The following is a 16720-nucleotide window of genomic DNA, read 5'->3' on the forward strand; positions in this document are numbered from 1 at the left end:
ACTATATTGGTAATGGTGTTTTATTTGGGACAGGATCTGAATACGAGAAGCTGTTGATCCTGAATCTTCATCGTTATCCAGACTTCATTTCCGTCGTCATTCCAAACCTACCACTGACGTTATCAAATAACGAGTTTTTTTTTAAACATTTTTTTTTATCCAACTGTCTAGGGGCTGATCTTTCCAGCATCTCTCAGTGAATTTCTCCAATTCCCCAGTCCACAACGCCTCTCTTAAATTCTTAGGGAACGTAGGCAGGGGTATCCCCAATCTAAACCTTGTGTTCCTCTGTAACCCCTCCTAGGTGGAGGAGAACCTGATGAAGGTGCGTAACGCTGGAACAGAGCAGGACCTGGGCATACAGTACAAGGCCCTGAAACCAGAGGTGGATAAACTCAACATGATGGCTGCCAAGAGACAGCAGGTATGTACTGGACTGTCTGATGGAGAGGGACAGGGAGCATGGTTGGGAGTGAGATGGCTGCCAAGGAGACAGCAGGTATGTACTGGACTGTCTGATGGAGAGGGACTGGGAGCATGGTTGGGAGTGAGATGGCTGCCAAGGAGACAGCAGGTATGTACTGGACTGTCTGATGGAGAGGGACAGGGAGCATGGTTGGGAGTGAGATGGCGGCCAAGGACCCAGGGTATGTACTGGACTGTCTGATGGAGAGGGACAGGGAGCATGGTTGGGAGTGAGATGGCGGCCAAGGAGACAGCAGGTATGTAGTGGACTGTCTGATGGAGAGGGACTGGGAGCATGGTTGGGAGTGAGATGGCTGGCAAGGAGACAGCAGGTATGTACTGGACTGTCTGATGGAGAGGGACAGGGAGCATGGTTGGGAGTGAGATGGCGGCCAAGGAGACAGCAGGTATGTACTGGACTGTCTGATGGAGAGGGACAGGGAGCATGGTTGGGAGTGAGATGGCTGGCAAGGAGACAGCAGTCTGGGCTGGAGAGGGAGCTGACTGTTGTGGTGGGTGAAGGGCTATGAAGTGTAGGTGATGGGAAGTAGGAGACTGGAGGGAGAGAGATGGGGCATCAGTAGGTTGCGTAACTACTAACACCCATCTACACTACGAGATATGGAGTCTGAGGAGTAGAGTGGCGAAAGGGATTTTCTTCTTTTCATCCGTGCCTTGTCTTTTGTTGTGGCTGGCGACGAGACCATTCTTGGTCCGCAGCTCAAATTGACCGTAAATATCACAGTAGCCAGTAAGCACAAGCTATTTAACAATCCAAGCAACGTTTAAAACATATTGAATAATGCAACAATCCACAAGCAGACACAACATGTTTATTTTAGTTGACAATACACATCTCACCCTTGCTAGCTAGCTAACTAATGCTAAGGCAGGTAGCCTAGTGATTAAAGAAGGTTAACCCACTGTTGCCCAGGCGCTGAAGACGGGGATGTTGATTAAGGCAGTCGACCGCACCTCTCTGATTCAGAGGGGTTTAAATGTGGAAGACGCATTTCAGTTGAATGCATTGTTGTACAACTGACTAGGTATCCCCTCTTTCCCTTTTTTTAAACCTGTTCAAGCTACCCGTTAGCATGTCGATAATTCACTTTTACCCCCCCCCCCCCCAATACGAGTATAAAATACAGTAATGTTAGTGTCTTTCGTATTATAATATAGGCTGCTAGCAGGCTAGCTGAACAACATTTCTGCATCCTCACGTAAACGTCACAGAACAACGAGACAGATATTTCACCTTGTGTGTAAATGTGACACGTTTGCTTGATGCTTCCAAATATGGTAGTGAGAGGAAGCCCAGTGGCCCGGCTTGATGCTTCCAAATATGGTAGTGAGAGGAAGCCCAGTGGCCCGGCATTGGGAGAAGATGGACATGGATTTTTGTCCGACATTCTGCGAATTTTCTCATTGACGAAACATTTGATCTCAATACAGTCTTGTTTTCCTCAAAACTAGAATCTGCTACGAACTACGTTTTGTAGAATTTGCCCTTTGCCAAAGTTGAGAAAATATATAACACTGTTTAGGAGTAGAAAGGCAAATATAGTTATTGCTGCCGAGTAGGCGTTTCCTAACGGAAATATGCAAATGAATGCGAGATGGCTCCAGTCGGATCTTGCTAGTTCCTGCTGGGCTCTGCCCACCATTGACCAATTTTGTTCCCTTTGGAAACGACAGGCTATCTTCCGGTTAGTTCTGCAAGTCTTTGTAAACGTGCTGTCTAGCTGAAAGTGGATGTTTTTTTTTTTAGTTGAACCATCGCTAGATCAGGAGCTCTTGGGCTAACACTAGCTAGGTAATAAAGTTGCCTAATAGTTAACCTGGCTTCATTCGATCAATATTATGAGACTGAACGTTAGTAAAACAGATGCTTCCAGAACTCAGTTGCTCAGTGAAGCAAGAGGAAAAAAACGGATTTAAAGCTACGCCGACCAATTTTCAGAATGGTTGTTACAATTTTTAAGGTGTAAAAAATAAAGACAATGTCTGTACATTTCAACTGTTAAACCCCCCCTTCCCCCCTCCCCCAGAGGTAAGGTAGTGAAAAGATGTATTGCATATGTCACTGCATTTCAAATTTCATGATGAGTTTCGCTGGTGACGTCACTGAGTTAAAGGGATGAGCAATATCACTAGACTGTTCAGGTAGGACACACACACTCTACACACACACACTCTACACACACACAGAGAGTATAGGAGAAGAATCTGCTCGTTATATCTCACATGCTATTGTTTTGGGTCTGTTTTTATTTTCCTATTTGTCTTTCCAGTCTTGTGTTTTTAGATTTGGTTTAGTACCAAACAACCAGGTTTTAAATACATATGTCCCTTCCTGTTTTTTAGTAGACTTTTTTAAATTTAATTTTACCTTTATTTTACTAGGCAAGTCAGTTACATTTACATTTAAGTCATTTAGCAGACGCTCTTATCCAGAGCGACTTACAAACAGTTAAGAACAAATTCTTATTTTCAATGACGGCCTAGGAACAGTGGGTTAACTGCCTGTTCAGGGGCAGAACGACAGATTTGTACCTTGTCAGCTCGGGGGTTTGAACTTGCAACCTTTCGGTTACTAGTCCAACGCTCTAACCACTAGGTTACCCTGCCGCCCTGAAATGTAAAGGTAAAGCCATACGTGGGTGTGAGGCGTTGGCCAATGTTGATTTCCTTTATGCTAAGGCATCAGTTGATTCTACCTCGTAAATGGCACTGTATTCCCTATATATAGTGCACTTTTGACTAGGGCCTATAGTACAACATATAGGGAATATTGTAATTTGTGAGGCAGGAGCCTGTGCTGTCTCCCTGGCTCTTCTAGGAAAACGAGCACTAGAGCCAGTAGTAAGAGCTATGTGTTAAAGCTGCAGGGCTTATTGGAATGGCCTGATTATGACTCTATCACCACAGGGGAGAATCTGGGCCGCTCAGACAGAGCAGCTCTGTCAGAACTGTGTGAGGGCATCACCTGACGGCCTTGAATCCAAAGTGCTCGCCCCCCCGTGTCTTTTGTTGTGGCTGGCAACGCGACATTCTTGGTGTCGTCCCCCCCCCCGGAGCCTGTCGCTGTCCGTCCCCCCCCACCCCGGAGCCTGTCGCTGTCCCCGTCCCCCCCCACCCCGGAGCCTGTCGCTGTCCCCCCCCCAACCCGGAGCCTGTCGCGGCCCCCCCCCCCCACCCCCTCCCCGGAGCCTGTCGCGGCCCCCCCCCGCATCTGCATTCTTTGCTATTGAAAGGATGTTTTCCAGATAGTGTAATGGTACCGTTGTCTCTCTCTCTCTCTCTCTGTAGGAGTTGAAGGATGTTCACCATAAGGATCAGATGGCGGCTGCCCGCGGTGTTCTCCAGAGGAACATCCCCATGCTCTACACCGCCTCCCGCGCCTGCCTTCAACACCCCGACCTGGCCGCATACAAGGTCTGGAATAGAACACTGGGGGCATCCCAAATGGCACCTTGTTCCCTAATAGTGACCAAAAGCCGTTTGTGCGCAACATCAAGGGTATAGGATGCCATTTGGGACCTAATAATATTTGAAATGTAAAAATAAAAAGCTAATGATAATCATTTTACTTCAATAGCACATTACATACAGAATCTCGAAGTGCTTCAGAGACGCATCTAGTTGATTTTGTATTTTTACTATCTTTAGTTCCCCCGTAAATAACGTGAATTTAATTCCATTCTCCAGGCGAACCGTGACCTGATCTACAAGCAGCTTCAGCATGCAGTCTCAGGCATCTCTAATGCTGCCCAGGCTACTGCTTCGGATGACGCTGCCTTCAACCACCCTGCCGGGGGAGGAGAGCTGGCCTACGCTCTCAACAACTTTGATGTAAGTCTAGGGGGGATGGGGTTTGGAGAGCTATGGGGGCCCTCTTCCCCCTCCGAGCTATGGGGGCCCTCTTCCCCCTCCGAGCTATGGGGGCCCTCTTCCCCCTCCGAGCTATGGGGGCCCTCTTCCCCCTCCGAGCTATGGGGGCCCTCTTCCCCCTCCGAGCTATGGGGGCCCTCTTCCCCCTCATATCTCCTTTCCTTGGTCTGCACTGCATTAACAAATGCAAAGTTTGTAAAGCAGATAGACCTCAATGGTGTCAGCTTGGCCTCACCTCTACCCCTGCTGCTGCGTTGAGAACTAAAACACAACAGAGCATCCCAAGTTGCACCCTATTCCCTACATAGTGGACTACTTTTGACCCGGACCCATAAAGAATCACATAGTGCACTACTTTTGACCACAGCCCTAAGGTGCTACGTGGGAGGCAGGGAGGGAACAGGCCCCAGCCTGTGAGGGGATGTTCCCACGTTAGTGTCTGCAGTTCAGGGAGAGATGTGAGGGGATGTTGTCACTGTAGTGTCTGCAGTTCAGGGAGAGATGTGAGGGGATGTTGTCACTGTAGTGTCTGCAGTTCAGGGAGAGATGTGAGGGGATGTTGTCACTGTAGTGTCTGCAGTTCAGGGAGAGATGTGAGGGGATGTTGTCACTGTAGTGTCTGCAGTTCAGGGAGAGATGTGAGGGGATGTTGTCACTGTAGTTCAGGGAGAGATGTGAGGGGATGTTGTCACTGTAGTGTCTGCAGTTCAGGGAGAGATGTGAGGGGGATGTTGTCACTGTAGTGTCTGTAGTTCAGGGAGAGATGTGAGGGGATGTTGTCACTGTAGTGTCTGTAGTTCAGGGAGAGATGTGAGGGGATGTTGTCACTGTAGTGTCTGCAGTTCAGGGAGAGATGTGGGGGGATGTTGTTACTGTAGTGTCTGCAGTTCAGGGAGAGATGTGAGGGGATGTTGTCACTGTAGTTCAGGGAGAGATGTGGGGGGATGTTGTCACTGTAGTGTCTGCAGTTCAGGGAGAGATGTGAGGGGATGTTGTCACTGTAGTGTCTGCAGTTCAGGGAGAGATGTGAGGGGATGTCACTGTAGTGTCTGCAGTTCAGGGAGAGATGTGAGGGGGATGTTGTCACTGTAGTTCAGGGAGAGATGTGAGGGGATGTTGTCACTGTAGTGTCTGCAGTTCAGGGAGAGATGAAAGGGGATGTTGTCACTGTAGTGTCTGCAGTTCAGGGAGAGATGTGAGGGGATGTTGTCACTGTAGTGTCTGCAGTTCAGGGAGAGATGTGAGGGGATGTTGTCACTGTAGTGTCTGCAGTTCAGGGAGAGATGTGAGGGGATGTTGCCACTGTAGTGTCTGCAGTTCAGGGAGAGATGTGAGGGGATGTTGTCACTGTAGTGTCTGCAGTTCAGGGAGAGATGTGAGGGGATGTCACTGTAGTGTCTGCAGTTCAGGGAGAGATGTGAGGGGGATGTTGTCACTGTAGTTCAGGGAGAGATGTGAGGGGATGTTGTCACTGTAGTGTCTGCAGTTCAGGGAGAGATGTGAGGGGATGTTGTCACTGTAGTGTCTGCAGTTCAGGGAGAGATGTGAGGGGATGTTGTCACTGTAGTGTCTGCAGTTCAGGGAGAGATGTGAGGGGATGTTGTCACTGTAGTGTCTGCAGTTCAGGGAGAGATGTGAGGGGATGTTGCCACTGTAGTGTCTGCAGTTCAGGGAGAGATGTGAGGGGATGTTGTCACTGTAGTGTCTGCAGTTCAGGGAGAGATGTGAGGGGATGTTGTCACTGTAGTGTCTGCAGTTCAGGGAGAGATGTGAGGGGATGTTCCCACGTTAGTGTCTGCAGTTCAGGGAGAGATGTGAGGGGATGTTCCCACGTTAGTGTCTGCAGTTCAAGGAGAGATGTGAGGGGATGTTGTCACTGTAGTTCAGGGAGAGATGTGAGGGGATGTTGTCACTGTAGTGTCTGCAGTTCAGGGAGAGATGTGAGGGGATGTTGTCACTGTAGTGTCTGCAGTTCAGGGAGAGATGTGAGGGGGATGTTGTCACTGCAGTGTCTGCAGTTCAGGGAGAGATGTGAGGGGATGTTGTCACTGCAGTTCAGGGAGAGATGTGAGGGGGTGTTGTCACTGCAGTTCAGGGAGAGATGTGAGGGGATGTTGTCACTGTAGTGTCTGCAGTTCAGGGAGAGATGTGAGGGGATGTTGTCACTGTAGCAACCCAGCCCAAGTGGGGAAAAACACGTTTTTCTCTCACCTCACTTTTTTTCTTTCAATTTCTTAAAAAAAAAACGTGTTTCTTTGTATCCATCTTTTGCCTCTTTCTTTCTCGCTCTCTGTTCTTAGGCTCCCTCTTTCTCTCCCCCTCTCTTTCTCGCTCTCTGTTCTTAGGCTCCCTCTTTCTCTCCCCCCTCTCTTTCTCGCTCTCTGTTCTTAGGCTCCCTCTTTCTCTCCCCCCCTCTTTCTCGCTCTCTGTTCTTAGGCTCCCTCTTTCTCTCCCCCCCCTCTTTTCTCGCTCTCTGTTCTTAGGCTCCCTCTTTGTCTCCCCCCCTCTTTCTCGCTCTCTCCCGCATTTGTAAATATGGCTTTAAAGCTGTTGACATGTTATCCTGTGTGTTTGATTGAGTTCAGTCCAGGAAGCCTTGTAATCCAGGATTGGATCAGATTAATGCTGCCTCTACTGCTGACCCCAAAACCAACCTGTAAGATTTGATCTCAGTGTTTCAGATGGTGGCAAAATCCCGGATTGTTAATTTGGTCGTGAACAGTGTGCAAAGCCTCAACTTCGACCTTTTTTTTTTTTTTGTCAATAGGTTATTCAATATTTGGGATTTTAATCTAGTTGAGTTTGACTGTTGTCCTAAAATACAGAGGAAACCGTTCTAGGTTCTGGTCTAAAGTAGTACATTCTAAATGTAAGGGTTGCAGTTAAGACAGACTAATTTTCCTCTTATAGATGGATATAGATGAGGACCACAACGGAAACAAGTCCCAGACTTTATCCTCTGATTTTACACCATGTGCATGCATGGCTTTTTTCCCCTCTTCTCAAGAGTATATATATATATGTGTGCTTGTACAGGACTTCAATAAGCTGCTCCCAAACATTTTAAGTCCGCTTCAGGAAGATTGAGTCTATCATAGTTCATGTGGGATTCAATGACATTATGAAGGGCAGCTCAGAGCTGCTGAAGATGGATTTTTAAAAGAACTGATTGGGTCACTACATTAACAGAAGCTCCATAATCTGGCCCTCTGCCCTTCCTAAATCGTGGCATTGAACATTTCAGTAGACTTTTAGCCTTTCATAACTGGCTACCAGACTATTGCAGCTCTGTGGGTGAAACAATTTATTTGCAATTCTGATACCTTCTGGAAATAACGCTCATAGTACAAGGAGGATGGGATCCACCCAAAAATCATTTGGGTTCCGGGATCCTTTCACAGCATTAGAAGGCTGCGTTGAGACAATGACTTATCAATGACCCAAGCACAGCTCAGTTAATCCCCACCATTGTGTCATTTGAGTTGTCTTAATGCTTTAGCAAATGTACATTATACCAGGGGCGTTGGTGGACACAATGTACGTAACCTATTTCATGTCCCTCTGACTGACCCTGAATGCCTCCGCTGATCCTACAACTATTGTATGTGGTAATCATGCGCCTATGAACCAGAGTACTACAACCTGAGGTGGTCTGTCGTCTGCACTAATATAAATATATATAGCCCATATGCTAGAATATGCACATAATTGACAGATTAGGATAGAAAACACTCTAAAGTTTCCCAAACTGTCAAAATATTGTCTGTGAGTATAACAGAACTGATATTGCAGGCGAAACCTGAGGAAAATCAAACCAGGAAGTGGATTCTATTTTGAAAGCTCCATGTTCCATAGCCTTCCTTTGCTCCATTTAAAGGGATATTAACCCGAATTCCTTTTCCTATCGCTTCCTCAAGGTGTCAACAGTCTTTAGACATAGTTTCAGGCATTTATTTAGAAAAATGAGCTAGAAAGATAACATCGTGTCAGGTGTTCGCATGAGTTTTGCTTGCACAACAGAGCTTGGACAGCCATTGTATCTCCCTCTCCTACTGAAAAAGAGACGGTGCTGGTTGATATATTATTGATTATATATTTTAAAAACAACCTGAGGATTGATTATAAAAAACGTTTGACATGTTTCTGTGGACATTATGGATACTATTTGGAGTTTTCGTCTGCGATGACGTGACCGTTCTTTTCTGTGGATTTCTTAACATAACGCGCCAAACAAACAGAGGTATTTTGAATATAAAAATAACCTTTATGGCACAAAAGGAACATTTGTGTTACTGGGAGTCTCGTGAAACAAACATCCAAAGATCGAAGGTAAGCGATTTAATTTTATTGCATTTCTGATTTTCGTGATCAAGCTACTGTGATGCTAGGTGTTTTGTCTAGTCATGGATAAACTCGCACAAATGCTGGGATTGCTTTCGCTGTAAAGCATATTTTCAAAATCTGACACGACAGGTGGATTAACAAAAAGCTAATGTGTTGCTATATTGCACTTGTGATTTCATGAATATAAATATTTTTAGTTATTATTTGAATGTGGCGCTCTGCAATTCAGCGGTTGTTAATGACAATTATCCCGCAAATAGGATGGGTAGCGTTAAGATTTCCCCTCAAGGAGCCACAGTTGGCACTATGCATTCGGGCATAGTAGCGTTCTCCTGGCTTCTGAACCCAGATTTGTCTGTCGGACTCCCAGATGGTGAAGCGGTATTCATCACTCCATCAAACGCTCCAATGGTAACAAGCTTTACACCACTCCAGCCGACGCTTGGCGTTGCGTATGGTGACCTTATGCTTGTGTGTGCGACTGCTCATGGAAACCCATTTCATGAAGCTCCTGACACAGTTATTGTGCTGACATTTGACAACTTGCCAAAATTATAGTTTTATTCACCTTAACAGGTAGTGCCCCACCTGGCCAACATCCAGTGAAATTGCTGAGCGCGAAATTCAAAAATACTACATTCAAATATTTAACATTTTTGAAAATGTGTTATACATCAAAATAACTTAACTTGTAAATCCTCCGCCGTGTCAGATTTCAAAGGCTTTACAGCAAAAGCAAACCATGCGATTATCTGAGGACCGCGCCCCTCATACAAACACATAATCATATTTCAACCAGGCAGGTGCGACACAAAAGTCAGAAATAACGATATAAAAAATGCCTTTGAGTGCCAACAAAGATGATCATCAAAGGTCCCAGTTACATCACAAATTGTCCTTTTTGTTCGATAATGTCCTTCTTTATATCCATAAAAACTCTGTTTAGCTGGCGCGCTTCAGTCAATAATCTACCCATTTTCCCTCCATCAAAATGCATACAAAATGAATCCCAAACATTACTAAAACTTTTCCAAACAAGTCAAACAACGTTTATAACCAAACCTTAGGTACCCTAATACGCACATTTGATTGTTTATTTAAGATGTAGAATCGTCATTGTATTTACCAGAGAAAAATACCAAAATAACGTGCTTTCTTCCACGAGCTTGGAAACACTGCAGCCAAAGTGGGAGCCACCTAGAAAAACTACAATTTCTGGGTCATTTCTCCAAAAACCAGCCTGAAACTCTTTCTAAAGACTGACATCTAGTGGAAGCCCTAGGAACTGCAATCTGGGAGGACTTGGCCTTTATAATTAAAGTAATAGCCATTTGAAAATTTGGTTGGTGTTTCGCCTGCCATTTCAGTTCTGTTTTACTCGCCAACATTATTTTAACAGTTTTAGAAACAGAGTTGTCTATCCACATACCAATTATATGCATATCCTAGCTTCTGGGCCTGAGTAACAGGTAGTTTACTTTGGGCATGCTTTTCATCTGGATGTCAAAATACTGCACCCTACCCCAGAGAAACAAGAAATTTGTGTAGTGGTTAAAAAACGAGTTTAACTCCAACCTAAGTGTATGTAAACTTCCGACTTCAACTGTATGTATTTAGAGTAGGGCCAATGGGTTCTGCATTATCATGAATTGTCATTACAACATTCTATGGCAGCTATGTTAGCTCCACATTAGCATGACATGGCTGTAATATCACAACTGTTTGGGGTAGCTCTTGTGTTTTTGTTTTGCATATGCTATACCTGGTTGTACACTGTACAATTTAAAATAAAAATGCTTACTTGCATTATATTTGCCAGGAAAAGAAGGCAATGTTAACTTTAAAAAAAATAAAGTAGTGTTCTCCAACAGGTCTCCTCTGGTGGCTGCAGGCTGGTCAGTGGCAATACCACTCCATCAGGTCTTAACCTGACTGGTTGATTGATGGGTCATTCTCTGGTGTCTCTCAGCCTGCAGAGAAGAGTAGGAGGAGGAGGAAGAGTGGGGGAGGGAGCTGGGAAGGAGGAGCAGAGGTGCTGCGGTTCTACTCAGTCAGAACGGCTCAGACAGATGGTGTGTGTGTGTGTGTGTGTGCGTAAGAGGCAGACACATGAAAGATGAAGAGGACACGTGAGATGAGAGCAGAAGCAGCGGGTTATTAGCATCACAACAACAGCAGCACCACTGCAGATCTTGTACATCAGTAATATCCTGACCGTACATTTTTTATTTATTTTTTCTTATTTAATATCACAGCGTCTCTGCATTTCATTCCAGACCAGTTCCCTCTCTCTGGGCCAAGGTGCCTAATTTCAAGCACTGCCGAGGCAACTTTCAGGGAGTGAGTCATAGACTAACACGCACACCCAAGAGAGAGAGAGCCTGTTGCCATGGTGACGTGGCACTCAAACGGAGGAGGTCAGATGTGGGGGGGGCTAAGCTAATAAACCAGGAATTGTAACATCTGAATAGTTTGTTTTAACCGGTGCTAGCGGGAAGGGTTTTGTTACCAGTTATGATTTATTTCTCTCACTCTGCTCTTTTATTTCTCTTCTTTCTCTGGATCGACATAGAGGAACAGGCACCGTATCTCATGGCTTGTGCCAAGTAAAAACTATTTGCCCGAATTGAGAAAATGACTGGCCCGGGCCAAGATCACAGGAAAGCAAGTTAACCTGTTTTGGATAGGGGGCAGCATTTTCACGTTCGGATGAAAGTGTGCCTGCTACTCAGGCCCAGAAGCTAATATATGCATATTATTAGTAGATTTGGATAGAACACACTCGGAAGTTTCTAAAACTGTTTGAATGATATCTGTGAGTATAACAAAACTCATATGGCAGGTGAGAACATGAGAAAAAAATCCAACCAGGAAGTGGGAAATCTGAGGTTTGTTGTTTTTCAACTCATTGCCTTTATAATATACAGTGTAAATGGGGTCATATTGCACTTCCTAAGGCTTCCGCTAGATGTCAACAGTCGTTAGAACATTGTTTGAGCATTCTACTGTGAAGTCGGGGCGAATGAGAGCTTTTTCAACCAGAGGTCTGGCAGAAGGCCATGAGCTGATCACGTACGTGGCAGTGAGAGCGACCTGTGAGAGGTAGCTGCGTTCCATTGCATTTTTAAAGACAAAGGAATTCTCCAGTTGAAACAACATTATTGAAGATTTATGTTAAACAGCCTATATATTGATTCTATACATTGTTTGTCATGTTTCTACAAACTGTAATATAACTTTTTGGACTTTTCGTCTGAACTTTCGCCTGGACCTGCCTGCGCCTCGTGAGTTTGGATTTGTTTACTAGACACGCTAACAAAAGTAGGAGAGAGGAAAAGCAATGGCTGTCCAAACTCAGTTGCGTGAGCAAACCTCATGTGACCACTTGACGCGATGTTATCGTTCTGGCTCATTTTTCAAAATAAAAGCCTGAAACTATCAGTTCTGTTATACACAGACAATATTTTGACAGTTTTGGAAACTTTAGAGTTTTTCTATCCAATACTAATAATATTATGCATATATTAGCAACTGAGACTGAGGAGCTGGCCGTTTACAATGGGCACCTTTTCATCCAAGCTACTCAATACTGCCCCCTGCAGCCATAAGAAGTTAAGCTTTAATTTGGTGTATTGCACTTGTGAATGTATGAAAGTTAAATATTTGGAAAAATATTTTTAGAATTTCGCACTCTGTCTTTTCAGCGGATGTTGTCGAATTGCTCTCGCTAAAGGGATTAAATCCCTAAGAAGTTTTAAACACGCAGAATTTCAATTGTTGGTTATTTTATTTCGTTTGCAGTGTGGGTCGGTACTTTTATATTATAGCCAGCCGTGAAATCAAATTTAGACTTATTGTTTGGAAAACGAACATATAACCATCCCCGACTCAATGATGACGTGTAGCCTGTGTCAACCCCATTTTTAAAATGACATATTCCCCTCCAGAAATGAACCCAATATCATGTTGATGAAAAGCAATATATTTTATCAGGCAGGTGTGCTGTTTTAGCATATGGCCACCTGATGCAGCATCGCGGCTACATGGCTGAAGCATGGTCACCTGTGGCCTGATGCAGCATCGCGGCTACATGGCTGAAGCATGGTCACCTGTGGCCTGATGCAGCATCGTTGGCTGAAGCATGGTCACCTGTGGCCTGATGCAGCATCGCGGCTACATGGCTGAAGCATGGTCACCTGTGGCCTGATGCAGCATCGCGGCTACATGGCTGAAGCATGGTCACCTGTGGCCTGATGCAGCATCGCGGCTACATGGCTGAAGCGTGGGGTTGGCCCTCTGCATTGTTTAATTTCCTAAAGAAAAATCCCTCGGGCTATTCAATGGAAATGCGTAAAAAGACGTCACAATGCTGTAGACACCTTGGGGAATACGTGGAAAATGTAAGCTCATCCGTAGCTCATTCACAGCCATATAAGGAATCATTGGCATGAGGCGGTTTTAAAAAATGTGGTACTTCCTGATTGGATTTTTATCTGGGTTTTGCCTTTAACATTTCTGTGGCACTCACAGACAATATCTTTGCAGTTCTGGAAACGTCAGTGTTTTCTTTCCAAAGCTGTCAATTATGTGCATAGTCAAGCATCTTTTCGTGACAAAATATCTTGTTTAAAACAAACGTTTTTCATCCAAAAAATTTAATAGCGCACCCTAATGCATAATTAAGTTTCATGTGGACATAGTGACTGGGATTATTAGAACACATTTCTTTCAGAGTTAATATTCAGCTGATAAATAAACTACATTGTTCAATTCTAAACAATTGTATTGACTTCAGAATAGCATTACAATATTAATTTGTATTTTTTCCTGTAGGCTATTTAACCAAGTGGTTTGTGTAAGTAATCATGTCTTGACAATCAAACAGCTCCATAGTGTAGGTCTATGTAAACCTTTCTTTGCTGATAAAAACATTAGCTGTTTATAACCCCAATCCCACCACCTCAGAGCAGCTCTGACCCCATAACATCACACGTACCCCCCACCTCAGAGCAGCTCTGACCCCATAACATCACACGTACCCCCCCACCTCAGAGCAGCTCTGACCCCATAACATCACACGTACCCCCCCACCTCAGAGCAGCTCTGACCCCATAACATCACACGTACCCCCCACCTCAGAGCAGCTCTGACCCCATAACATCACACGTACCCCCCCACCTCAGAGCAGCTCTGACCCCATAACATCACACGTACCCCCCCCACCTCAGAGCAGCTCTGACCCCATAACATCACACGTACCCCCCACCTCAGAGCAGCTCTGACCCCATAACATCACACGTACCCCCCACCTCAGAGCAGCTCTGACCCCATAACATCACACGTACCCCCCACCTCAGAGCAGCTCTGACCCCATAACATCACACGTACCCCCCCCACCTCAGAGCAGCTCTGACCCCATAACATCACACGTACCCCCACCTCAGAGCAGCTCTGACCCCATAACATCACACGTACCCCCCACCTCAGAGCAGCTCTGACCCCATAACATCACACGTACCCCCCCCCCACCTCAGAGCCTCTGACATAACATCACACGAGCAGCTCTGACCCCATAACATCACACGTACCCCCCACCTCAGAGCAGCTCTGACCCCATAACATCACACGTACCCCCCCCACCTCAGAGCAGCTCTGACCCCATAACATCACACGTACCCCCCACCTCAGAGCAGCTCTGACCCCATAACATCACACGTACCCCCCCACCTCAGAGCAGCTCTGACCCCATAACATCACACGTGGCCCCCACCTCAGAGCAGCTCTGACCCCATAACATCACACGTGGCCCAGAGCAGCTCTGACCCCATAGAGCAGCTCTGACCCCATAACATCACAGTGGCCCCCCACCTCAGAGCAGCTCTGACCCCATAACATCACACGTACCCCCCCCTCAGAGCAGCTCTGACCCCATGACATCACACGTACCCCCCCCACCTCAGAGCAGCTCTGACCCCATAACATCACACGTGGCCCCCACCTCAGAGCAGCTCTGACCCCATAACATCACACGTCCCCCCACCTCAGAGCAGCTCTGACCCCATAACATCACACGTACCCCCACCTCAGAGCAGCTCTGACCCCATAACATCACACGTACCCCCCCCCCCACCTCAGAGCAGCTCTGACCCCATAACATCACACGTGGCCCCCACCTCAGAGCAGCTCTGACCCCATAACATCCACAGCTCCCCATAACATCACACTCAGAGCAGCTCTGACCCCATAACATCACACGTACCCCCACCTCAGAGCAGCTCTGACCCCATAACATCACACGTGGCCCACCTCAGAGCAGCTCTGACCCCATGACATCACACGTCACCCACCTCAGAGCAGCTCTGACCCCATAACATCACACGTCCCCCCACCTCAGAGCAGCTCTGACCCCATAACATCACACGTACCCCCCCCCACCTCAGAGCAGCTCTGACCCCATAACATCCACGTACCCCCCACCTCAGAGCAGCTCTGACCCCATAACATCACACGTATCAGAGCAGCTCTGACCCCATAACATCACACGTCCCCCCCCACCTCAGAGCAGCTCTGACCCCATAACATCACACGTTCCCCCACCTCAGAGCAGCTCTGACCCCATAACATCACCCCCCCACCTCAGAGCAGCTCTGACCCCATAACATCACTCAGTGGCCCAGATCAGAGCAGCTCTGACCCCATAACATCACACGTGGCCCCCCCCACCTCAGAGCAGCTCTGACCCCATAACATCACACGTACCCCCCCCACCTCAGAGCAGCTCTGACCCAGAACATCACACGTACCCCCACCTCAGAGCAGCTCTGACCCCATAACATCACACGTCACCTCAGAGCAGCTCTGACCCCAGAACATCACACGTACCCCCCCACCTCAGAGCAGCTCTGACCCCATAACATCACACGTACCCCCCCCCCCCCACCTCAGAGCAGCTCTGACCCCATAACATCACACGTACCCCCCACCTCAGAGCAGCTCTGACCCCATAACATCACACGTACCCCCCACCTCAGAGCAGCTCTGACCCCATGACATCACACGTACCCCCCCACCTCAGAGCAGCTCTGACCCCATAACATCACACGTGGCCCCCCACCTCAGAGCAGCTCTGAGTAACATCACACGCACCCCCACCTCAGAGCAGCTCTGACCCCATAACATCACACGTACCCCCCACCTCAGAGCAGCTCTGACCCCATAACATCACACGTACCCCCCACCTCAGAGCAGCTCTGACCCCATAACATCACACGTACCCCCCACCTCAGAGCAGCTCTGACCCCATAACATCACACGTATACCTCAGAGCAGCTCTGACCCCATAACATCACACGTCCCCCCCACCTCAGAGCAGCTCTGACCCCATAACATCACACGTACCCCCCACCTCAGAGCAGCTCTGACCCCATAACATCACACGTGGCCCCCCCCCACCTCAGAGCAGCTCTGACCCCATAACATCACACGTACCCCACCTCAGAGCAGCTCTGACCCCATAACATCACACGTACCCCCACCTCAGAGCAGCTCTGACCCCATAACATCACACGTAGTGGCCCCTCAGAGCAGCTCTGACCCCATAACATCACACGTCCCCCCCCACCTCAGAGCAGCTCTGACCCCATAACATCACACGTACCCCCACCTCAGAGCAGCTCTGACCCCATAACATCACACGTACCCCCCCCACCTCAGAGCAGCTCTGACCCCATAACATCACACGTATCAGAGCAGCTCTGACCCCATAACATCACACGTGGCCCCCCCCACCTCAGAGCAGCTCTGACCCCATAACATCACACGTAGTGGCCCCCCCACCTCAGAGCAGCTCTGACCCCATAACATCACACAGTGGCCCACCTCAGAGCAGCTCTGACCCCATAACATCACACGTCCCCCCACCTCAGAGCAGCTCTGACCCCATGACATCACACGTACCCCCACCTCAGAGCAGCTCTGACCCCATAACATCACACGTACCCCCCCACCTCAGAGCAGCTCT

General features: G+C 47.3%; 1 protein-coding gene across 2 annotated transcripts in view; it reads left to right on the top strand.

Moving 5' to 3' along the window:
• Positions 1-16720, top strand: part of LOC135545435 (catenin alpha-1) — a 239827-nt gene that overhangs the window by 32982 nt on the left and 190125 nt on the right. For both annotated transcript variants that reach the window (XM_064973045.1, XM_064973044.1), the window contains exons 5-7: positions 305-424; positions 3775-3900; positions 4174-4317. In XM_064973045.1, coding sequence (XP_064829117.1) covers positions 305-424; positions 3775-3900; positions 4174-4317 — 390 coding nt within the window. The remainder of the gene's footprint in view (positions 1-304; positions 425-3774; positions 3901-4173; positions 4318-16720) is intronic.

The sequence above is a fragment of the Oncorhynchus masou genome, chromosome 9 (genome assembly GCF_036934945.1).
Source record: "Oncorhynchus masou masou isolate Uvic2021 chromosome 9, UVic_Omas_1.1, whole genome shotgun sequence".
NCBI classification, from domain to species: Eukaryota; Metazoa; Chordata; class Actinopteri; order Salmoniformes; family Salmonidae; genus Oncorhynchus; species Oncorhynchus masou.